The sequence below is a fragment of the Coturnix japonica genome, chromosome 7 (genome assembly GCF_054131305.1).
Source record: "Coturnix japonica strain WE chromosome 7, WE-NBRP24, whole genome shotgun sequence".
In the NCBI taxonomy this organism is placed as follows: Eukaryota; Metazoa; Chordata; class Aves; order Galliformes; family Phasianidae; genus Coturnix; species Coturnix japonica.
Window position 1 is genome coordinate 32642731 of NC_140669.1, and position 24940 is coordinate 32667670.

At 46.3% G+C, this 24940-nt stretch overlaps 2 protein-coding genes and 2 long non-coding RNA genes across 29 annotated transcripts in view; 1 reads left to right on the top strand and 3 right to left on the bottom strand.

Annotated features, from left to right (window-relative positions):
- LOC146760159 (uncharacterized) overlaps positions 1 to 4120 on the bottom strand; it is an 89659-nt gene extending 85539 nt beyond the window's left edge. The window contains exons 1-2 of the long non-coding RNA XR_014948434.1: positions 3811 to 4120; positions 3611 to 3697 (exon numbers count right to left, since the gene is read on the bottom strand). This is a non-coding gene — a long non-coding RNA (uncharacterized LOC146760159). The remainder of the gene's footprint in view (positions 1 to 3610; positions 3698 to 3810) is intronic.
- A 14530-nt stretch (positions 4121 to 18650) lies between these two features.
- Positions 18651 to 20304, bottom strand: LOC146760160 (uncharacterized; the record flags this gene model as incomplete). Its single annotated transcript, XM_085552908.1, is given in 14 exon segments — positions 18651 to 18951; positions 18953 to 19032; positions 19067 to 19325; positions 19328 to 19438; positions 19441 to 19524; positions 19526 to 19579; positions 19581 to 19607; positions 19609 to 19686; positions 19688 to 19741; positions 19743 to 19862; positions 19864 to 19905; positions 19907 to 19996; positions 19998 to 20174; positions 20176 to 20304. Coding segments are annotated over 14 exon segments (1578 nt in total), but the record flags the coding sequence as incomplete, so codon positions are not given.
- Positions 20305 to 21405: 1101 nt separating this feature from the next.
- On the top strand, positions 21406 to 23322 carry LOC146760161 (uncharacterized). Its single transcript, XR_014948435.1, has 2 exons — positions 21406 to 21896; positions 22993 to 23322. It is a non-coding gene; the product is annotated as an uncharacterized LOC146760161 (long non-coding RNA).
- The window catches only part of HDAC4 (histone deacetylase 4), a 182875-nt gene continuing 181112 nt past the window's right edge, over positions 23178 to 24940 (bottom strand). For all 26 annotated transcript variants that reach the window (XM_085553661.1, XM_085553651.1, XM_085553659.1 and 23 more), the window contains 2 exons: positions 24462 to 24603; positions 23178 to 23981 (listed from right to left, as the gene is read on the bottom strand). In XM_085553661.1, coding sequence (XP_085409787.1) covers positions 23942 to 23981; positions 24462 to 24603 — 182 coding nt within the window. In that variant the 3' untranslated portion in view covers positions 23178 to 23941. The remainder of the gene's footprint in view (positions 23982 to 24461; positions 24604 to 24940) is intronic.

Consider the following 24940-nt stretch of genomic DNA (forward strand, 5'->3'; position numbering starts at 1 on the left):
CTAACACCCATTTCCCAGGTAGCAGGCAATGGGCACAGCATGCAACCTGCAACCCCTGAGGTTCAAGGCCAAGCTGGATGGAGCCCTGGCCAATCTGATCTAATGCATGATCTGCTGATTGGCAGCCTTGCCCATGTCAAGGATTGGAACTAGATGATCTCTGAGGTCCTTTCCAACCCAAGCTATTCTATGATTCTTTGAATTTTATGTAGATGGGATGCAGTCGAGCTGCTCAGCCTTGGAATTCCTATTCATTTATGAACTGCACACTGTGTCCAGAAGACATTCATAATTCACAGAAGCTGGGCAAAAAACTCATAGCTGCAGCACAGCAATGGTCAACCAGGGTTGCTGCTCTATTCCTCCTTCCCCCTCACCTTCTACCCTGAGACCAAAGACCAACAGGCTCTGCTGGTGCTCACCAGCCTTCCTCTTCTGCCTCACAACACCCTGTCAGTTTCTTGGCCATACACATACTGAAGCCAGGTTTCAATTTCCAGGTCATAAATAACACATTTAACAAGAATTAGTTCTGGGAAAAACAAAAACCTTAAAGAAACAATTGCAGCAGATCTGGAAACACAGGGCCACTGAAAAATGAATCGAGTCATTCCATCTTCAGAGGAAAGAACTTCAGCATTGCCAACTCAGGAACATACGTGTGCATATGGTCAGATGCATTAATTGTCTGATAGGTTTCAGAAGTGATAGGTCCAACAGGCAGAGTTGCATAGAGTAAAATACATCAAATCCATTGGGAGCTTGCTGCAAACTGTGCCAAACTGATTTCACCACAAGGCGAGGCACCATCGAAATACAGACACCTAAATCTCACTTCAGCCCCATTCAGTTTGTCAGAGGAGTCTGTTGTGTTGCTTTGCTATCTCAGGACATGACCAGAACCAGGAGAGAACAGGCAGGTCAAACCTGCTAATCACAGAACCATAGAATCATTAAGGTTAGAAAAGACCTTTGAGATCTCCAAGTCCAACTGTCAACCCATCACCACCATACCCACTAACCATGTCCCTGCCAAGCCACAGATGAGATGTACACAACCACAGCAGTGCCTCTGTGGTTGCCATGTGCCTTCCTTAATGCTTACCAAGGATCAGCACTGCTGAACTTTGTCCTCCAACATCATGCATGCAAGGACATGTAATGGCAGACCAAAGCATGTAGCAGCTTTTTCAACAGTGCACACCACTCCTCGCACTGTGACTGAATTTGTCCTTCACAATCCCATCCATCCATGAAAACCTTGAGGGCAGGGACAGTCTCTCCTGTGCAAAAGAGAACAAAACCACAACCTCTAATGCACCAGGTTCCACCACAGATAACAGATTCTCAAAACAGGGACCCCTCCAAACATGCCGGGCCTGTCTGGTCCTGACTGATCTTGGCACATACGAAGTCCTGATGCAAAGAGCATCATTTTTTAACTCAATCCGATATCAGTTACTAGTTGCCAAAGCCCCCATTTGCAAGAGTAGAAATTCACAGCCACTTTACAGCTAGACCTCCAGGCCAAATCAACAACAACAGCAACAAAAACCCCCAAAACAAGAACAAACAACCCCAAACAAATCCAAGCTCAAAGTCCCCCTTTGGGATCCCTCCTGTCCATGACCTCCCTCCAGGCCACCCATTTGCACACACAGCTGCTGACAGCAAGGAGGAGCCAGGGAGGGAAAAGCACTGGCAATTCCCAGGGATAGTTTGCAAACTTGGGAGTCTTCACTTGGCTGGGACCACCCAGGCACCATCTATGGGGTGAGAATTCAGCTCCCGATTAGTGCTAACCTCTGAGAAGCCATACTGTATCGCTGATTAAGAGGAAAACTGAAGTCATCCTCAAGACCCTCCATTCTCTCCCTGTGTGCGCAGACTGCCATCAAATATTTATCCCAGTGTGACCTGCCCAGCTCATCTCCATCATCCAAACATCTGACCTTCAGAAGATACTCTTCAACCCCCAGGTGACACAGGCAGGCAGTTCATCAACCACATGGGAATGCGAAGTCCAGCATGATGCTGGTAGTGGTGTGTCCCCATGGGATCATCACTAAAGCAGACCAGCCAGGTATGGGGAGCAATGCATCACAACTGGTCATCCCATCTTCAAGGCCAGGTTACATGGGGCCCTGGGCAGACTGATCTGGGGGGGCAACCAGACCATGATGGGGATTAGAACTAGGTGGTCTTTAAGGTCCCTTCCAACTCAAGCCATTCTGTAGTTTCTGTAGTTCCACGATTCTATGATTCCATGATCCCTGTTCAATATACCTCATATCACAGTACAGACATGATTGGGAGGAGCAGACCCCCCAGACCCCCCCCTCCCCCCCCCCCCCGTCTTGGGGGAACTTCTTCAGGCAGAATAAAAACCCTTCCAGAATCTGCTTCAGATGGCTAGAAACCACAGAAGGCAAAGGAGAGGTCAAGCACAGCAGAGGAGCCTCTCATACAACACAGTTCTTCATTGTCATCACTTAGACATGCTGTCTTCACAACGTGCTAAATATCATGAGTTTTTACCTCATCTTTTAGCACATCCTTCCACTTCTAGCACCAAATCAGCAACCAGAGCTGCTCTCCTAAACCCGAATGAGAAGCAAGCACCACCCACTATCAGCACTGCATCCATGCGTTAATGCAATAACTCAAGCTGATGTAGAGTTTTCAGCTGTATCTCGATACTTTTTGTGGTTTCGATGCCTTTCCACTTGCCTTTGTAGTCTCCAAATTTGTTCTGAGCATGGTGAAGTGCACTCAGCCCTTTTATGATTTCCTGCCTTGTTGCAGAGCCTTGCACTGAGACACTTTAGTTCCCTCCTAAATCTTTTTCCAGAACCCTCCTGTCACTTTAAATATTGGCCAGCATTTTGTTAGCTTCAAGACTTTGAAATAATATCAAAGTAAACCTCAAAGGAAAATAATGCAGTAAAAGGTAAGGTTGGAGCTTAATTCATATTTAAATAAAGATCTTTTACTTCAGCTTGGGTTACTGCCTTAAATGACTGGGAGCAAATGGATCTTTTAAAGTCCTTATTCCCCTGTGGGTCTATGGGCAGGGTAATGAAATTGCCTTCCCATGAAAAATCCTCTGACATAGGGAAGAAAAAGTCTGAGGTTCTCCAGAACCATGATGGACTTTTTCCTCCCTCCCCTCCTAAACTGCGGTCCCAAAGGACATTTGTACATCGTGGACTCTCCCTGCAGGCAGATGGAAACACTGTCAAAGCTTTTTGCAGAGGGAAAGGAAGCGCTAACAATTTCTTTGCAAGTAAATCTAGAGCTTTTTCCTTAATAGCTTCCTTTTTGTTGTTGTTGATAAGCAAACCACGCCTTTGCGTAATGAGACAGGGAGATTCACCTTGCCACCCCTATCAAAATGCTTTCGGGATAGTAGGGGAACTGGAGGCTGATTTCCTACAAACATCAGCACCTGACAGGAATTTTTACAAGGCCATAAAGGCTGATTTGCAAGCTGAGTGCTCAGCACAGCCAAGCAGAGAGCTCCCCTTGACTTTACCTGGGGATCTTTGTTATTTGCCTTTAAGCTGCTGGCACAGAGAAAAAGTGGTGACGGATTTAGCCTTCTACATACCCTCTGCCTTTAGTCCGTAATTCCTATTCAAGCCCAGGGAACGGTGTAGGGGAGGGATTGCTTTTGCTAACGCCAGCAGCTCCAGATCTGCCAAAACCCAAAACGAAGCTTGTGAGAGAAAAATATTTCTGCAGGAAGCATTTGCTGAAACATGATTCATTTCTTTAAGATAAGTCATATTTCCTACGGCCGACACTTACCAAAGGGTTCGCCTTCCCTCACCCATACTTCAGCCTGGATGATGAATGGGGCCAAAGCATGTGCTCCCAGTTGAGCCTCTGCGATGCTGGTGTGCCCATTCAGAGTTCGAAGGCGTGGTGAGCCGGTGCAAACCTCCCCTCACACGAGGGTATTTTGAGGTTGGGGACTTTGTGGCTTTGCTTTGCTTTTCAACTTGTCGCCCAGCTTGGCTGCAGGTCATTGGGGTGAAAAGGCCTCCTCCCCCCCTTTGCTCACCACCTCTTCAAGCAGCATTGTTTTCAGGCATGGCCTGACAGCCCTTCCTCATTCAGCCTGGCTTTTTCACCAGCTAGTACAAACAATGGGCTCTGCGGGTCATTTGCAGTTCATCACGTCTTTTGAGTCGTCCGGGTAGTTATTTTAAAAACCATTCCCTCTTAGCACATGGCCGCAAGATACATGAGGATATTTCCTAACATCCCCTATTTCAGAAACCTCTTTCAATAGCAGCCTGCCAGACTGCAGCTTTCTTTCCCAAATTAGTGAGCTGGTGGAAACTCAGCAGGAACGGGCCACAACCCAACTGGCACAGCTTTGAAGATGTGCGAGGCAGTGGCTCACAGCACGCCATGGGAGATGGGGACACACAAGTCATGGTCCCCCTAGCCCGCCTGGGTCTCACCAGGACACAGATTTAGCACCTGCATGGTCCATTTTGGACCTTGGCTGCTCGTCTTCTGACAGCCTTTGCTTTCTCAGTTGGCACGAGGAGCTGGCTGAGTTCCTGTCTATTCTTCCCTGCTCTGGGCTCTCAGCAGAGGTTGCGTGGGGCTACCAGCAAGTCCTGGTAGGGTGATGGACCCAAAACACTGAGCAGGGAGCACCACAGGTAAGAGCCTTCTCACTAGAGCCTATTCATAGAGCTGGCCACACATCTGCCACAGCCAGGCACAAGCCTGAGTCATGAAGGAGGCACAGAGGCAGAACAGGGTTAGTATGCAGTGCAGAGAGGAAGGTAAGCAAAGACATGCCTGTTCCTAAGGACAGCACATGAGCACATCATTCAGTAGAGGGTTAGGCATTTGCCTCAGATCCGTTCTCCATATACTGAGTTCCACTTCCAGGTTATAGTTTCATTCACACTAAGCTCATTGCTCCTCTACACTGGGACTTCAGCAATGCCTTTGCAAAACTATGCTTTGAAACCTCACATTAAAATCGAATTAAATCTTTTTTTGTTCTTTCCTGCCATTCGTGGGCTAAGCAAGAAGCCCCTAAAAATGCCCTCCAGAGCTGCACAGCTCTCACTCATCACACCTGAGATCCCCAGGAGTGAAATCCTCAGCAGATATATCCCAGCCTTACCCTCCAGCTTGCAATGGAGGAGTTTCTGACCCACACAAGGTGATGCTCAGGGCAGGGACTGGGGAATCCAGCCTCAGTGCAACATCACATAATGGGAACAGCTACTTGTGGTATGGCTCTGCTGGGCTGTAATCAGATCTCACCCCAGTGAACCTCATGCTGTGACATGTTTATATGACCAAGCCCTTTCCCCTTCATTAGTATTGGGGTCAGGAGGAGCTAAAGGTCAGGCTTGAAGCCACCGATTTCACTTCTAAACAAAACCACTGCCTCTCTCTACCTTCCTCCTCAAAAAGCTTGGCTCATAAATTTTCATTTAGTACCCCTGAGTGGACTTTTTGCCTTCACATTCTCTTTAACAAGAGGGATATTTCACTCCCCCAAAGCAGAGGGCAGTTCCATATTACTCCAAGTCCCAAGCTATTTGGGGATCTGGCTATTTCTCAGCGTCCTGCCCCCATGCTTTCACTTACAAAGTACCAGTCAGCAGTGCTGGAGAAAAGAAGGTGGCAGAGATGTGACACATGGCCCCAGGCCAGACTTGTAACCTCACAGCCCTCTCTTGCCTGATCAGCAGTCCTGCTGCCTGGCTTTAATGGCTCTGCCACTGATATTCCCACAGCATCAGCCCCCTGCTTGACACCCTCGGGCCTGGAATGTGCAAAACCAAACCCCTGCAAAACCTACTGCTGTCAGAAATGATCGTGCTTGCTTCACTTTGAAGAGAAAACAGGGGAAAAGCAAAACACGCAGCTGGCTTTCGGGCTTGCTACTTGCAGTCATCCCCAAATTCCAGCTAAAGCATAGATCAAATTGAGCCCCATGAGCCAACGTGCAGAGTTTCTCCTTGGGAAATGGCACATCCAGAAGATGAATGGGGCTTTTTATGAAAGTTCTTCCCTCTGCTGGACTCTGTGAACACCCTTGAGGTTCCCGAAGCATCCTGCCTTCCTTTTGCTTTACAGGGATCCCAGCAAGGATGTTTTGCCGTGCTTGTTTTCTAGCAGTCTTTCTATTGCCAGTGGAGCTGGATCTGGGGTGAAGGGACCTCTATGGCAAAGCCCTTGCCAGGACATGGAGCTGTGCTGTTCCTGGCAGTGTCAGAAGAACCAAGGGATATACTCCAGGCCAAGAAAAATCTGTTGCTCAGACTGCTTCTCCTCACAGCTCCTAGCAGCCACATTAAAACAAATCAACAGAGGGTGATTTCTGAGCCATAGGGTCAGTATCCTCTGAAGTCCCTTGATAGCTCCAAGCAAAGAGCACACATCTTTCTGCATCAGCCCAGCCAGGGAGCAGATTGCTGTGGATGACTGCTCAGCCCAAGATTTTCAACTATGCCCTGGTAAGACATAATCAATGTGAATATTTGCCCACTGCAACCCATGATGAATTTGCAAATGGTGGTGTTACTTGTAGCTCCCCCTTAACCAGGAATAAGTGTGTGCAACTCCCAACCAGTGGAAGCAGAGGTAGAGAAACCCAGCTCAGCTGGCTCTGCTTTTCCACCCCACTTGGCGTTTGTTCTGCTCAGGGCTGCTGAGGAGACTTTCTCACCCATTTTCATCTCCCCAGCCTAGCTCAGTGTGGAGGATAAGTGCCTGCAGATCAGTGCCATCATGTGGATACAGCTGCAGTGAGGAGGAGAAGTGAGAGGAAGAACACAGAGAAGAACAAATTTGGTATTGTCCTAATCAAGGTCTCAGACTGTTTCCCTCCTTGTGATATTGATGGGCTTAATTGGGACCATGCTGCTCCCTCCAGCAGGTTGAATAAATATAACAACAGCAAAAGCATATGTCACCTGCACCTTATCTACCCTGCCACATCTCCAGGTGCTGACAGCAGGTCTTCAGGGGGAATTTTCCCATATGATGCTCTAACAAAAGCAACAGCAGTTGAGATTAAAATCTCTGCTATGCTCAGAAGTCTCAGAAGCCAAAATGAAGCAGCGTGTGTTATACTCACTGTGGCTTAACTCAAGCCTTCGTGTTTGGAAACAGGGCTGGAATCCATAGATGAATGTATCAGCCCCTCCAGGATCTTCAGGACTGTCTGGTCTAATGGCACAAACTTACTTGTGAACCTGAAGGAAAATCAAGCTGTGGATTTTGGCTAATGGCACAGGGTGGGTTCCTCACTCCGAGCTTGCATCCTGTCCTGGAAGTCACACAGTCCCCAGACTCCAGCCCTCTTGCAAAACTGAAAAGCAATCTGAGCCTGGATAAAAATAAAGGGTCCATGGGGCCCTGCCACTCTGGGGTCAACTGATGCAGTGGACGTGCAATCAACCTCCTTCATGTAATCTCTCCTCTGCCTTTTACAGGCTGAATCTGAAACAGAGCCAAATGACGAGCGAGGGGATAACGAATCATGAGGTTGGGGTTTCCTTTGTACAGTCAAAATTCCAAGCCAAGTCCTGCTGGCTGGGACATTCCTGTTATCTTTCAGAATAGAGTGCTGAACTCCAATGGGCTCCTTCCAAAACCCCATCCGCTGTGAGGAAGAGAAACGTGCCCCATCTCCTTCCTGGATGAGAAGGGGAATGAGCCTGGTTCTCACAAGGAGTGGGAGGAAGGCTGCTAAGGCCCTGTCCAGGCACTGCTCAGCCTCCCTCTCCTCAGAGGAGGCAGCCATGTCTTCGTGCCGACCTTGCACCTCCCACACACACGCTACGCCTGTCCACCCTTATCATGTTTTTGGCTTCCCCCGACTTCATGCTGCCAAGGCCTTTGCAAAGCCCTTGTATTAGCATGACTTCCCACTCACAGGATGTTGCCAGGATGGCTCTGGAAGAGCTCTAGATCTTGGACCAGGAAGAGTTGGCCACTAGGGACCTCCTTGGACATGGTGTGAGGGACACGCAGGTGGCCGGCACTCAGCCCCAGCACATGAATATCCCACATTTGAACGGTGCTGGTGGTCACAAGTTGGACCACCAGCCCATGGGTGCAAGTGGGAGCATATCTGTTGATCAGAGCACACCAGGATGCATCCATCCCGAACTGGTGCTTCATTTCAGCTGGATTTCACAGTGTGTGGATGACTGCGTCCAAGATTCATTAATGACCCAACCCCATGTTGCTGTTTCATATTAAATTGTTCCCTACGCTATGCGTTGTTATTTGGGAAATGTATGAATTTTTCCCATATGTCTTTGACCTATAAAATGAACATCCCTCAAAACTGAAAGGTTATTGCCAACGACGACGTGTTTTCATTTCTCATCTTTAAGCACATTTCAAGGTTTGCCAGAACTTTTTAGGAGGTTGAAATTGAAGGCCTCGACTCAGGAAAGCTCTTCAAACATGTGCCAAATAGGAGTTTTATGCGCACACTTGCATCGAACTACATGCTATGGGCCTGTGCTGAACTATTTTCCCAAATGGGTGCCAAAAAAATCTTCCTCTTCATTAACTCCTGGATTCTCAAATTCAGTTCCCAGCTTTATTGACAGTCACCTACAGGTGAAATTTGGCTGGCAGATGTAGAGCTCCCAGACTGCAGCTAGAAGATAATTATTCTGGGATTGCTGGCTGGAGCTGGGAGAGGCCATAAAAAGCCAGATTCAGTAGAGCTGGGTGATGTTTTTCAAGTGGATATTTAAAAGAGAAGCAGTTTGCAGTGCTTAAGCTGTGTGGTTGGTTTTAACAGCAAAATTTGGCTATATTTTTTTGTTTAATTTTACAATACAGAGCATTCAGTGTCCAAGCAAAGGGTTCAACTTTAGGCTTATATATCATGCGTGACCAAAAATTCCACCTTCTTTTTGGTCGGATAGAAAATTTCCATTTCCTTTCTCAGTTCTCCCCAAATCAATATTCTCCGTTCTCATATATTTTGTGCATATTTATCTTGAGAATTGTAAATGGTGGTGAGTATAATGAAGAGAGAATACAACAATTCCACACTCCTAGCAAAGGGAAGTGTCATGTTTGTCCCTAAGAACTTGCAGGTCATCTGGGAGGAATTCAAAGAATGGCATAGGTGGCTATCAAAGGACAAGGGAATCTCTACCCCACTTCCAAGAAAGAAACAAGGGAAGTACTGGATGGAAATCAGCCCACTGTGAGCTCTCAGCTTTCCTACCTGTACTTCTAAAGCCTGATCTCTTGCTGAGCGCCTTTTATCCGTGCAGCACGACTCTCAGCATGAAATAAAACCCATATTCTGTTTCAACACATTTATTCTAACACAGTTACTGTGTTAACCCAGAGTGCAGCTCTCACAGTGGCTGACTGGAGCTTCCTTCTGGCTAGCAGCATTCTGCCTCTTCAAGGTGAGGTCACAGCCAAAGACAGGGACAACCATAATATGTAACACTTCGCCTGAACTCTCCAGCTATAGAGAGCAGGGAGAGAAGAGTGGCTGGTTAAGGCCCATTCATGAGTTCTCCCACAGCTAGAAAACCCCATCAGGTTGTGCTGTCACCCCCCTCCACCAAAACCAGCCCAAGAACATGGCTTCAAGATTGGATTAAAGGACGTCAGCACATGGACAAGGGGGAATCCCACTTCTGAGCCCAGCGTGAGCAGGCTGGGGGGTGGAATTCTCTGTCAACACTCATTGCCAGTGCTTTGGAGAAGGTCTTGACCATGCACAAAGTTTATATCAGCAGAGCAATGCAGCTCTTCCATGCATATAGATGTTATATGACAAGATGGCTGAAGAGGGCAAAAATCCCAAATCACAGCATATTTCAATCCATAAAAAGTTTGGTCCCCCCTGAAATCAATTAGAAATGAAGAGGCTTTAATGAGGGTTTGAAAGGAGCGACAGGGCGGGTCACTTGTTTTTATTCCTATTGTCAAATGGTAATATTGTTCTCATATTTAAGATGTCAAAAGACCGTGAAGCAAACAAACAAAGCCCAAAGCACCAACTTCCCAATGGCTGGCCATAGTGAGACATTCAGGGACACGAGGAAATGGGCTGCAACACTTGCAAAATAAACTGCCATGAGAAAGACATTGCTAAAGGGAAGGGGAAAAGAGGTTATGAGCATTTGTGGGAAACAGTACTAAAAGGGAAGGATAAAAGAGAAAGAAAGAAAGAAAGAGGAAAGAGTAGAGTTGAGACAGGACTGGGGCTAGGGCTGTGTCAGTCAGGAGGGATTTGGCCGGATGATGGTTTTACTGCATTTAAATGTGTAAGATACAGTTTGATTAATTCTAGTAGACTGCACCAAAGCCATTCTTGCAACTCCCAGTGCACTAATTATGGAGAAGAGGCGGACAGTGACTCATGTTGGAAACTACCCAACTTCCAAAGGGGAAAAAAAAGAGAGAGAGAGAGAGAGGAATCTCAGGCAACCAAGAGTGTCCCCAGATCTGTGTGCAGTGCTGGGAGAAAGGTCAGGGCTTGTGTGGCCATCAGGAAGGAGCTCAGGATGTTCCCAAGGAGGGCTGACATGGCCAGGGACGGGCTGACATAAAGGGACAATGTAGAGAAGCTGGGACTCTTGAGGCTCCATTTGTCAGCCCTTTGTAGTTTCCTTCTGTGTCATACAGAAGAAATAAGCTGTGGGTGATCTGGATAGGTGCATGAACATTAGACACTGGGACTTGCTTCAGTGGCTGAAATGTGCAGGGTTGCATGGGGAGCACGACTAGGACTTCTTCAGTCCAACCCCACTTCTACCATGCTACAATCATTTATAACTCTCTGAGCAGCTGACAGCATCAGAATCTGAAGCCAGATCATCAGATTAGCAGCACCTTTCTTCTCAGACACATATCTGAATTTGTTCAGCCCATGAATAAAATTGAAACCCCACAATCTTATGGGCTTGAGACAGAGATGGGGATCAGGGGACAGGGGCAGGGCATGTTGAAGGCCTAGTAGCCAATCATGGAATCTCCAGGAATTCATTTATCTCCAGGGATAAAATAGAAGGCAAAGTGTTTTCAGAAAACAAGAAAGGAAGCTGCAGGATGTGACTCCCCACATCCACTCTGCTGGCTCAGAGCTTAGAGTACAATGCTGCGTGTGAGTGCATCCCTCTCAGACCAATCAGGTATCCCACTTGTGGCCTTCAGATGGTATCAATGATGAAATGAGGTATTAGTGAGCTGTTATAATGTGCTCTTCCACACCTCCTGGACACTACCACAGCCCCACTTGGCTCCATAACCAATTTCCTCCTGTACGTTCTCTTGGGAATCATGGTCATCAGAACACTGGGGAGCTCTGTGTCTCTTGGGTAAGCCGCCAGACAGTCCAGGCTAAGGCTAACTGCAGTATGTAATGCATCACAGCATTCACATAAGGTTTTCTCCCATCACTCCCAACACCAGTATAGTGCCGAAGAAGGCAGCAAAAGGAGGAGCTATGTGGGCCATGGAGCCTGTTCTCCAGAGAAGAGTGGTGTGGTGCTGGTTATCCAGCTTAGATACCACAGTAGTAACAATTGGGGAAATAAACCCCTTTGGGTTTCTTCCAAATCACAACACCTGCAAACGTCCAGCTGAGCCTTCCTAATTGGCATAGCAGGGAAAGGGTTACTAAGGAGCTATAGGATGCCAGCTCTACCTCCCTGGGTCCCCCACCTGGTCTAGTCATACCTGACAGCATCCACAGAGCGCAGGCGTGGGCCAGAGGCCACCACTACAACCCTACAAACAGCTGCTGATGCTCACAGGGCATGGTCAGATCCACTTCAACACTGGGTGCTCTTGTGATAAATCTTCACTGGCAGCAATAACATTCAAACCAAGCACCAAAACCTATTGTGTAAAACTATTATACCTCACAGGCCATCCTTGGGTCAACAGTAATACCCAGAAGTGGCCACTGAGGGAAGGTGAACAAATCTGGGTGATGAAACCCAAACTGGATTTACAGGAGCAGAACTTCTCACCGAGCTCTGCCCTGCTCCCCACCAGCTGCATCTCTGCTCACTGACTCCCCCATGGAGGACAGCTTTTATCAGCAGGCACAGGAGGAAGCAGAGAGCTCTGCAGCTGAGTAGTTGGTTGCTTGACTTCATCACTAGCAAACTGTTCAATATTTTGCTCATTTGCATGTGTGTACAATTATCCCTTGGGTCACTGAAACAATTCAGTGCGCTCTCAAGAGTGCCAGCCATTCAACTTAGTTGTGGGAGCTCAAAGCATTGCCCTGAAGGGCTGCATTATTTAATGCCTCCCCCCAGAAATACTCCATATATCTTCTCTAGGTGATGGGGTGGGGCTCTGCTCTAATCAGAGTTTCCCCTTTTATCTCTCACAGATCTGTCCAGGCAGCTCTGGACTCCATCAGCCCTGTGATATCATTCCTTGGCACGGCTGCCGCCGGCTTCATTTTTGCTAGTCTTAATCCTGTAAACACTCACAAGGAATCACAGCGAGCCCTTGGGGAAGTGCTTTTTCCTCCTCTCCTCCCCTCCAGAAGAGCTGCCCATCCGTCAGAGCTCACTGGGAGGAAGAGGAAGGACGGGAGGCCGAAGGCAAAGCAGCTGGGGAAGGACCGCGCTGTGGTTCCTCCTGGTGTGACGGAGCAGTGAGGACAATCTTGACGGCTATGGAAAATAAACAAGTCCAGGGACAAAGGAGCCAGCTGGGTTCTCTGCCAGCCGGATGGTTTCTAATCTTTTATTTTCTCTGGTTGTTGATGCATTTGTTGAAAAGGCTTTTCCTTGATGTGTCAGAAGCATTGCGAAGCTCAGGGCAGCCAACACCCAGCTGGGACCATCCCTCGCCCGGCAGTTCTGTACTGGTTACTTAAGAAAACAAGGCTGACAGGATGGATATTAGGAACAATTTCTTCTCAGAAAGGGGAGTGAAGCACTGGCACAGCTCCCCAGGGAGCGGTGGGGTCACTGTCACTGGAGGTGTTCCATCACCGTGGGGATGTGGCACTGAGAGATGTGGGCAGTGGGTATGGGGGGGATCTGAGTGGTCTTTTCCAACCAGAATGATTCCATATTTCTATGACTCTAGGACAGAGGGAAGGAAAAGACCCTCTAAGCACCATAAAGATTTCGGTGCAAATGAACCTTCCAGAGCACTTTGGGAGCTGGGATGATTAACATTCCTTAACAAGGAAGGCAGAGGAGGGGCAAAGCAGCACCCTCCTGTGAGTCCCACCTTCCCATGTTATCCCCCATTGCTATCTGGCAGATTTACCAGACCCAGTAATGTTGCTCCCACTGATACAATGAGGAATTGCAGGCAGGGCTGTATTTCCTCCTGAATGTTGCTTCCATGCCAGAAAAGTTCAGGTCTGGGTCAGATTTTTACATAAATTTATCTATATAAAAATACATATATATATGCATACACACAAACGTATCTTTCTTTCTTCTTTCCAACTGATTTCTACTTTTCCCCATCTAAGGACTCATTCATCCTCACCTCCCCTTCTCATTGGGTTCAGCAGTAAGAGATGTCCAAGCCCCTCCTGTTGGGACAATAAGTCCCAATAGGTGAGTTCTGTTAGGAATAGGCTCCTAGCACTGCTACTTCTCTATTAATAAGAGATCTGACGGCAGCTTGGTGGTGCTGGCAGTACATCTCATGGCTAAAGTCTTTGGGATGATAATTTGGGACACATCCTTAGGGGAATGTATCATCCCTGCTAAGGATTTCTGTTTCTCTTTCATTTGACCAAGGGGCTCAGGGAAATTTTCAGTCATAGTGCTCACAGGTTTTCTGCTGCTCAGAATTAACTACACCTGACTGCTGGAGGGATGCACGCTTTACCCAGAGAACTTTCCCAACTGAGAGCCTGTTGTCTGGGCACAGATAAGCATTTAAATCTGCATTTCTTCAGCCTCTCAAGCACATGGCGATGACTTCCCTTGCATGGCTCATATTGTCTCGGGTGCTACTTTCCCATGTCTCATGCTACATAAATCCTTTCTTGCTGGTATAATCTAACCCACCCTGCTTATTCCTTCTTACCAGCATTAAACAAGAGGTGATTTTAAGACACATCTCAGTGTTGTTTCCTGTGATGGGGAGGTGACTCACGTTCCCTATGGCTGGAACGCCTGATGGAGCCAGGCCAGAGGGACATCACCTGCGTCTCCATTCCCAAGCAGCAACCCCCTGTCTGACTAGATATGATCCTTATGGGTCTCTTCCAACACAAGATGTTCTATGATTCTATGTTCCTCCTGCTGCTGGAGACCCCGGCCTCCCCCCACCAATATGAATAGAGTGAGCACCCTTCCTCCTCCTCACAGAACATCTCACAGGAGATGGAAACACAGACGGGAGTTCCTGGCCCATTCCTCCTCCAACTCGTGCTGTCCATATTTTCATGAACACGTTCTTGACCGCGGAAACCTGGATCACACCACCAGGAGGGGAAGGAAAGGACTTGCTGTACTTGAGACACTCCAGCTCCATTGTGAGGAGGGAGTTCTTGTTAAATACGAGGCTGTTCCCTTGAAAGAGCAGCAGGAGCCTTTGCCTCTCCAAACACCATCCCAGACCAAGTCACACACCTCCTCACCGAAGCCTGGCTCTAAGCTGCCTTTTCCCACAATTTCAGAGCTTTACAGTCAGCATTCCTCATTTTCCATGTCATTAATTTCCATGGGCCCTGGTTCCAAGCAGGCTGGAGGCCAGGTCCTGCCAGACAGATTTCAAGTGAAATCCAAGTTGTCTGGAAAAAAAAGAATAAGAATAATAATAAAAAAATCAACTAAAAATGTGAAAAGCACGTGAACCATCAGCTGCTGCCCAGCAGGGCCAGGGAGAGGCTGCCCAAGCACACAGATGGCTTTAGTGGCAATCAATCAGTGGATCTCTTCCCATTTCACTTGACTTTTCCAGCAAGCAGCCACCAACTGACCAACCATTGGTTGGGTTAACATATTTTTGTGTGCAAGAAGAACTGGGAGAATATTTCTGTGTTTCTCAATAAAGATTTTCTTGCTTTGAGAACTTCCACGGAGCATTGTGAGCCAATACATTTTTCAGAGCATATTTTCACAGTGATTTCTTTCTCATCTCCTCATTTTGGCCTTTGTCTGAGCTGCTCTGCTGTGAAGCTCCAGTTCCCCAAGGTCCAAGAGCTGAGGAAGAGGTAGACAAGAATTCTTTCAGACAGGGAAAGGGAAACACAGGCCAAAACTCTCTTTCCTGGTCATCTCTAAGAGATGTCTCATGGACACCAACACTAAGAGCAATTCTGACCTTCATCTCTTGTTCCGCAGTGGACTCCCAGCTTGCCATCTTTAGGGCAAGTGCCATAAATCTGGGATTCTAAGCAAGAGGTCCACCTGCTACTGGGAGATCTTTTATTCTCAGGGTCTTCTTTCCGGCACCTCGACCCTAACAAGATGGCCCTAGGGGTTTTGGCATGGGATTTGTTCAGCCTCTCCACTGACCCTTGATCTCATGCCAGTGACACTGGGACGCCCCACTGGCAGCACTGGCTCCTTGCAGTACTGTGTGGGTACCTGCTGCCTGCCCTGCCAATGAACTGGGAAAGCAAGCTGCTCTGGATTCTAGAATATAATCACAGCTCACTGTTTTCAGACTAATGGGAAGCTGTGAGCCACAAATCTCCATGGCTGCATGTTATATTTCTCCCTACAGAAACAACTGCCGACATGGTTCAGCTAGAGGAGTTTCATGGCGCTGCACCAGGAATAAACTGCTAAAAAGAGCAGCAGCACCAGCGTGCTGAGCTGGGATCCTCCAGAACAGGAGCTTTGGCACACAGTGTTGTGATCCATCGTGCCAGCCCTTGGAGCAAGGCTGGGATGCACTTTGGAGGAATCCTAATGGAATATGCAGACACTTTGCTGCACTGCTGCATTGCTCTTCCTCCCCCCCCCCCCCCCCATCCTCCCAAGCCCCTTCAAAACAGATCTTGGAAGCAGCCTGTGATGCTTAAGTCCTTAAGCCCTGCCTTTCTCAACTCATAAAGGGAACCAAAAGGAATTGTTTTGAAATAACAGTGCAAATCAAATTACCCGTCACAGATAAGGGGGAGAGAGGTGAAATATGAAAAGGCTTTAGATGAAAGAAGAATTAGCCTGCAACCCACAAGGAATAACTCAATTCAAGTCTCATTTTCAGCACCCCCAGAATCTGGCGCACCAGAGGTCCCTAATGAAGCCCAGCAGATAAACCTGGCCAAGGCAATTTGTTACAGCACTGAACACAGAGCCATTTCACCAACCACATGCTAAGCATCAACCGTCGCACAAAATGGGAAAAGTATATCAACCTATTAGAAGCCATCATCAATCAGTGCAGAGGAAACCAAACCGCCCTTGTTGGGTTCCAGCCATGGGGAGCCACGCTGTGGTTTGTGCTCACAGACATCCAGCAGCCTTGTGAGCATCCTCCCATGCTGCATCCCCATGGTGCGGGGTTGATGACCTGCAGATGTCCCCACGGCACCTGGGACAGGATGAAATCTGCAAGGCTTCTACTCTTGGCTGCAGCAACATTAGCCCTAGGACTCCTCAGACCTGGCAATGTTACTGGTGTGCTTGGGATGCACCAAGCCCAACTGGGCGGGGGGTTGGGGGGGTAGGCAGGGACCCTCCTCAGCGCTGGGACCCACCTGGTTTGTAAGCAGCCTCCAGATCCACACAGATTCCTGCCGAGCCTACTGACGGGCAGCCGCTAAGCTGGGCTGGCTGTGTTATTCACGGGGATTGGGAGGATTGCAGAAATTGCTCTGTGCAGTGGGGAAGGAGGGATTTTGTTTTTCTTCTCCTTCAAACTAAAACACATAATTGAAGAGTGAAATTTGGAAAGCTTTCTCAAGGACTCTGGATATTTAATCCGCTTTAAAACACGGGAATTGCTCCCCATTCTCTGCCCTATTTAATGGGAAACAGGTCTCTTGCTCCCGCAGCCCTTCTGTAACTGCTGACCGGTTGATAATTCTGCCTTGACACAAAGACAAATGCACTGGGCTGTCTGAACGTGCATCCCCAGATCCTCCCAAATAAAATACAAGGTTAGTTTTCCTTTAACGTATATTGAATTTGCAGATTCTAAAGCTTTCCTTTCACAAACAGCAACTTAGCAGAATGGAGACCACAAGGAGCAGAAACTGTGGCTCCAGAGCTGCTCTCCTTGCAGAGGATGCCTAGGCAGTGTGCCATCACCCCCAGGTGGCTTCCCAGATCTCTACACAGAGCCATAGAGCCATTTAGGGCGGAGAAGTCCTTTAAGATCAGGAGGTCCAACTATCAAGTTGACTTACTGAGTCACTTTTGTCAAACCATGGCCCTCGGTGCCACAACCACACATCTCTCAAATACATCCAGGGATGCAGACTCCCACCACCTCTCTGAGCAACCCGTTCCAATGCCTGACCACCCTCTCCATGAAGAAAAAGTCTTTCTAACATCCAACCTAAACCACCCCAATGCAACTTGAGGGCCATTTTTTTTTTTTTTTTCCACATCCCATTTCCTGTCACCTATGAAAAGAGACTCCTCACCTATCCTTATAACCAAACAGAAATCCCACAGTCAAACCCAGCAAGCTCCCAGAAAACACAGAGATGATTGCTTTTTTCTCTCAAAGCCTGTAATTAGTTCTTCTGGACTTGGTTCTTCCCTGCTGAAACCTTTCATTAGCACAGCCTGGGAGAGACTTTATTTGCACAGCCATGAAATATGAATATATTCTCAGCAGGAACTGTTTGTGTAAAGTTTGCTGTTGTAAAACAGGGCAGACAGTGGCTTCCCCACAGCCTGCAGAGGTTTCCCTTTTTATCTCCCACTCAGTTATTAGAACACATGTAGTGGCTGGCAACCCAGCCTGCAGCAGGGGTTTGGAACCTGATGATCCTTGAGGGGACCTTCATTTAAAGCAGAGTCTTGACTTGGTGCTCAGAGTGAGGAACAGCCTCTTCCTCCTTCAAAGACAATCAGGTACCATTGGTCCTAGGGACACCAAAGGAAGCCCTGTCAGAGGCTGTCCTCCAAATGTCCCAGCCTGGCCCTTTAAAGCATCCACCATCCCAGGTTGTTGGGTCTCAAGCCCATCGCTCAGCAGTGAGTATTTATGAGAGCCCAAAATGCACATCTGGCTTTGCAGAATGAGACCTGGGGCTTCTTAGAACTTTAACACCCTCTGACAAGCCTGCTGCATACATACTGAAGATGTGCTTGAGCATGCTGTGCTCTGCCATCTCCAGCCCTCAGCCCCACGGCCAGATCATCCCATGGTGGGAATCTGCAGCTCCTGAGGCCCTTCCCACCTTGCTGTGAACTCTGGAACACTGTTCTCAGGGCTGCTCTCCAGGGCAGATGGCATCAAGCTTGTTCTCTTTCAAGCCAGGTTTGCTCTGCAGCATTTCACTTATGATGGATATCTCCACTCTGCAGATGTAAATAAGCCTCTGCTCAAGCAGGAGCCCTGGGGACTTGCCTTCTCCATCCAGGAGAATGAAAGTCATCCCAACAACAAAAGTACGAAGTGCATAGTTTGAAGTGCAGCTGGTCGCTGTGAAGTCAGATGATGCTTCTGTTGATGAGCGGGGAAACGTGATGTTGGATAGTTCAGAGAGCTCCAGACACAAGAAGAATAATACAGAGGCTAAACCACATCTGCAAGGCGCCTTAAAGCCCATCCATTTCCAACCCCCCTGCCATGGGCTGGATGCCTCCCCACCAGCTCAGGCTGCCCAGGGTCCCATCCAACCTGGCTCTGAGCACCTCCAGGGACGGGGGGCACCCACAGCTCTGGGCAGCCTGTCAAATACCAGATGATGGAAAAAAAAAAGATGAGGCAGAGAAATGAAGGTGTTACTATAATTAACTTTTTCTTTTTATTTACACCACAAGAATAACAAGTTGTCATAATGTGGTACAAAATACTGGACTCCTAATAAAGTTGAAATTGAAGTCGGTACTGTCAGAGAAAGACACCATTGGCCAGTTAAAAAAACAACAACAATAACAACAACAACAAAAAAAAAAAAAAAAACAAAAAAAGAAATCAACAAGTGAAAACAAGAGAAAACAACAAAAAAAACCCCACAAAACCAAAAAGAGAGAAAAGAGAGATAAAAAAAAACAACAAAACAACCCAACAAACCAAAAACCAACGAGCGAAAACAAAGAGTGAGAAAAATATTCCAACTCCATCAAGTAAAACAAAGGACCGTCAGAGAATTCAGCACAAAGAATGCTACCATCACTTAAAGAAGGGTCCATACAATAAGAGTGAATCTGTGTCTAAATTACAGCGTAAACTGGTAGCTGCTACCAATGGTGACGTCGTACTGAGCATGTATAGGTATAAAGTAGAATATAATATAGTTACAACTTTTTGATACTACATATCTGTAATAAGCTCTTGGGTGAATAATGTTTCAACCCCTCCCCCCCACTTTTATATATATATTATATATATAAGTTTGTCATCCTCATAAATTGGAAAATAGCGCCTCCACTATGGAGCACAGAAAAGTGTTAATTTATTTTCTTTCAATAGGATACTTTTTCATCAATATCAAAGACAAAAGTGAAGATGGGCTGAGAACGAGCCCAACTTCGTGACAATGAAGAAATGTGATTTCCTTTCGATGTAAAGTCCTGTTTTAAACCACAGTGCTGCACAGTACACGACTGCTTAAAGTGAAACCTAGCAAGACATCATGTAAAAGTAATCTTAAAAAAGTTAACGCAGCCGTGCTGCAGAGTTAACTCTTTAAAGTCATCCATCACCTCAGAATTAATGACTACGTGTGTTGACAAAGGGTTGCAACCAACCTCCCCCACCCAGCCAAGGAATCAAAATAAGACACCCAACCAACTTAAAGAAGAAATGATGAGGCGGGCAGTTCACTCGCATGTGTTCTGCGTAGCTTCCCTAAGAACACTGCTTCCACATCAATACAATAAATTCTATTATCGGTGAGTCTCAAGTGCTAGATAAACGTCTGTCTTTCTTCTTAAAAGGAGAAATGTTTAAGTAGTCCTTTTTTCTTTGCTCTTTCTTAGCAACAAAAAGCACAACTTCTTATGTCTGGTAAGACGTGAAAAGCGTTTCCCACTCTCCTTCCTTGGGTGTGGGTGTGCATGGCTGTGTGGCTGTGTGTGTGGGTATGACAAAAAACCATCCCAACCTCAGTCTCCGCAAATGCCACGAGAGGGAAAAAAAAATGACAAAAAAAGACCAAAAAAAAAAAAAAAAGGAAAAACAAAACAAAAACCTCAATTTTTAAATTTTTTTCTTTTTCTTTTCTTTTTTTTTTTTTTTTCTTTTTTTTTCTGTTTTCAAAGCTGCCGAGTTTGGCGTGCAAAATCTGTATACAATATAAAGACATGCCAACCTTACAGACCATGCAACCTCAAAGTGTAGGAAACTTAAAAAAATATATTCATATATATATTTATATATATATTTATATATACCAATGCCCATAAAAGATGTGGGCCCAAAAAGTTTACAAAAAGGAAGAATGGAATGAATACGTGACTGAGACTAATAAAAAAGGAATGTTCCGTATCGAAAGTAAAAAAAAAAAACAACCAAATGGTTACTCGTGTACTGCCAGCCAGGGCTGTGCCATGACACCAGCACCCAAAAGGAAGAAGCTATCAGCTTAAAAAGGGAAAAATGCCTCAAAACAAGGGCTCCTCCTCCACTGCGCTGCCCAGAGCTGTCCTGGGGCATGGGCACAGCTTGGAAGTGGATCCACCTAGGCTGGGATAGGGAGGAGATGAGCTCCGGAGCCTCAGGAAGCCCTTCTCTCCTTGGGCAGGCTTAGAGAAATGATGGCAAGAAACGGACGTGGCATCCCGAAAGCCACGGGGAGGCCGTTTTTATAAGAAACCAACCTGGCACGGCCAGCCTTCGGGAGCGCGAAAAGGTTTGCCCCAACCAAGAGTGGAAATACAAAACCACCAGGAAGATCTGACAACAGAAATGCTCATGTAAACATGGTCACTGCCCACAGCTCAGAAACGGCCAAAGGAAAAATGGAAAGTCAGTCACCAGATCCTGCGGCCAGGCTGACTTTTAGATCACAGCAGCAATGTGCTCATTGGAAAACAAATAGCGCCTGTAGGCACACCGTGCGTCGACACGGGGAGGCTGCGTGCAGAACGTGCCGAGGATGGGCCCAGTGACCAAAGCTATTTGTGACTTAAAAAACGTACTTGGGTCTGCAAAACTCAAATACAGTAGTGTCTGGTTTGTCAATTTGCATTATAAACTGAGAAACTAAAAAAAACCAAAACCAACAAAACAAAAGCCTCTTGCATTTGCTCACACGTATGGTATGCTTCAAATTCCTTCCACAAGCAAGTCTTGAATGGAATGAAAACAGCCCCTTCAAGAACTGGAAAAGAAGTTACTAGAAACGACCCCGTTGGTTCTCCTAAGAACAGAATAAAAGAAAAAATCTACCCTTGGTTGTTCGGATGAGGGATCTGTGCTATCCTACGCTGCTGCAAGAAGGTACACTCGCCAGCCTGGTCTCCTATAAGCTGCTCGCCTCTTCCTTGAGCCAGGGATGAGGGGCTGCTCCCGGGGCTGTGTTCCAGCTCCGCTTAGAGAAATCATTCAGGAAACAGTTCTTCAGGCAGCTCGAGTTGCAACTTCTTTGGAAAGAAGAGGAGAGAGGAAGAGTAACGTGGGGGGTGTGTGTGTGTGCGTGTCTGTGTGCATGAGAGAGAAGATGCCAGCTGTCCCACCGGCATCTGACAAGCTTTCCATATGACAGCGACTAAAGCCGTGTGGAATCCTCACTACAATCCAGATGGGAGGATAAATACGTCACCCATTGTAATACTACTATGTTGAAGGTAAGAAAAACTCCTTATTTTTCTTTACAGAGCTACTATAAGAGAACTGAGGAAATATACAGTCGGCGGTATGATACAAAAGAGCTCATTGCATTCCCTCCTCCTCGGTAAACGCACGCTTTCCAAAAATAAACTCTGACAATCTGCAACAATTCCTTATGCCTGCAGAAAGCTGCTCACTGTACAAAAGACTTAAAGGGAAGGGGGGGTGGGGGGTGAAAGGGAAGAAAGAAAGAAAAAGAAAGGAAAATAATGTACATGCAAGAAAAAAATGGGGGGAGGAAGGCTTAGACACTATTGCCGTTCGGAAACAAAACCTGCCAAGTAGAAAACAAATGTCAGATTCACACAAACAAGGCTTTTGTAGGGCTTTGTGAAATATCGATATAAAAAATCAACAGCAAATTCGTAGTCTTTGCTATAAAAAAACTCATTTTTTTTCTTTCTTTTTTTTTTTTTTGTTTTTTGTTTTTTTTTGGTGTGTGTGTTTTGTTTTGTTTTTTAAGAAAAGGATGGTAACTAAAAACCTGAAATTAAAATACAAACGTTTAGGGTAGTTGCCCAGTGGCAAACGTGTTGGCAATCTGAAAACCTTCCAACCTGTCCTCTCAAAGTCCTCAAGTTTCAACCTGGATCCTTTTCCAAAAGCACCTCGACTTTCCAATTCACAAATCTGTCCCTAGGGAACTTTCAATGGCTACTGTTAATAGTATGCATTTATTACATATATTTTTTTTTCTATAAATGCATTATAAATATTTTATCAATAATTCATAGGAATCCGGTTTCTAAGCTTGGAATACATTTGGAATATACATTATACACATATATATATTTATACCTAACAATTTAAGCAATATCTCATGCTAGTTGCTTTTAATAAAAAGCATTCCAGTCTTAAACCTGCATTTTGTGTCTAATACATGCTTCAACAACCAAATCGATAAGTTCAATTACGAGATAATGTAGAAGAGAGAAAACATTTGATTTTAAAAACGGTTGAATTTCAAAGACCCAACAGTATTTGCCACTTTCTTGGCAACTACCTTAATTTTTTTCTTTTTTTTTTTTTTCTTTTCTTTTCTTTTTGAAACAGCAATGAAAGAAAACAAAACAAATCCAAACTTGTAGACAGTTGTTGGAGACGCTCTGTTCAGCTGATGCCTGCTTCCCACTACCATGCCAGCACAAGCCAAAAAGTCTTCCATCCTGATGGCAGTTCTTGGCTTTCCAACCAGAGGAAAAATACTCACGAACTGCTGCGTTTTCTTTTTGTGTGTGTTTTTTGTTTGTTTGTTTGTTTTACTTAAGGCATTGTTCCTCAAACTTCAAAAATCCAGCTGCACCGTATCCATCCATTAAAAAAAAAAAGGCACAAACTCATCTTCAGATGGCTTTGGAGACAATAAAGCCGACTCCATCTGGGCTACCGTTTCCTTTGTCATGTTTCCCCCCCCTCTTTCTCTCCCTTTCCTTTCGATGTACGACTAGTCCTCTTTCCCTGTCCCTCCCCATTAAAAATACACCACCTCACATTGTTCTGGTTTCAACAAGAGTGTCGTTGACTCACAGGCAGGCAAGAGCCATTTAAAAAATCCAAGAAATGGAACTACAAGATGGGTCAAAGTGGTTCAAGCGGAGATTGCTGAATTGTGGGTAATCAAATTGTAAGCACCAGTTTCACGTTAAGGTTTGTTTGTTTTATTCTCACGTGTGTTGTTGAATCTTTTGATTTTTTTGGCAACTCTGCCAAAGACTTCATGGGCGTCGTTCCCCTTTCCACTCCCGGTGAGGACCAGAGGAAGAGTGCCCAGCGTTGTCAGTCCTTTACTGCTCTTCACCAGCATTTTTCATTTTCAGCAAATATATACTGTAGACGCATATAGATATGGAGAGATTTTTCGGTTGCTTTGCTTTACACCTGGTTGTCCTTCTGTATTCTGGAAAAAACCATGACAGGACGCAGGAGTAACAAGAGAAAGCTTCTTGGCAGAGCTTCAAGACAAAGACGAACAAACAGGAGAACTCCAGCTTGAAGATAAATGCTACAGGGGAGGTTCCTCTTCCATGGGTTCATCATCAGGTCTGAGCAATTTCACAGCCAGGCAGGAAGGGAAGAAGGAGGAGAGAAAAGATGGTTGAGCATGAGAGCTGGATAATTTGTGGTGCTAAATCTCACACCTTATGTTCCTATCACCTTCCCTACAGGGAAATGTTGCTCACCTGGCTCACCTAGAATTAAAACTTGTCTCCAAAGAGGGGTTTTTCAGACAACGTGTTTTCAGTTGTGCACCTACAAAATTTTTTGCAGCAAAATCTATTTCCTCTCATGGTCTAAAACCACATTCTGCTCTGACTTGAACAGAGGGATCAGGCAATGCAGTCACAACACTAAGGTAACTTCTGGGGCTCGTGTAAGTGAACTTTATATCTAAAGACTCTAAAGATGTCTTTAGAGAATGCATAAAAGGAAGGAGATGGGTGAATGCACGTGCAATGGGTAAAAGGTGAGGATTAACCCAGCAGGATAACCCAAAGCCACCCGTGACCACAAAAGCAACTCACCGCTTCTCAGCTGGCTTCACGCCGACTGACAGAGAAGCCATGGCTGTCACTGTCTCGGCCTCTTCATTCTCACACTTCTGTGCTTCAATCAGGGAGTAGCCCACGGTCGAGGCGTAGCGCTGGAGTGAATGCCAATACTTGCCTGGGGTGAGGTGAGAAAAGTAGCAGTTAGGGCACCTGCATCAGGATGGCTCAAGCAACATGTTCACAGAATCACAGAATACCTGGGTTGGGCAGGACATTAAAGATCATCCTATTCCAACCTCCTGCTGTGGGCAGGGCTGCCATCCACTAGGTCAGGCTGCTAGGAGCTCTGTTCAACCAGCCTTCCTATGCCCAATAATTAGATAGCCGAGAACCAACTGCAGAGGACAAGTCATGCTTATGCAAAACACAATCTTAAGCCACGCTTGCTGTCACTTTCCAGGCTTGCCTTGAGGCCCATGGGTGTGGAGGGAAATTCTGGGGGCACAAGCCAA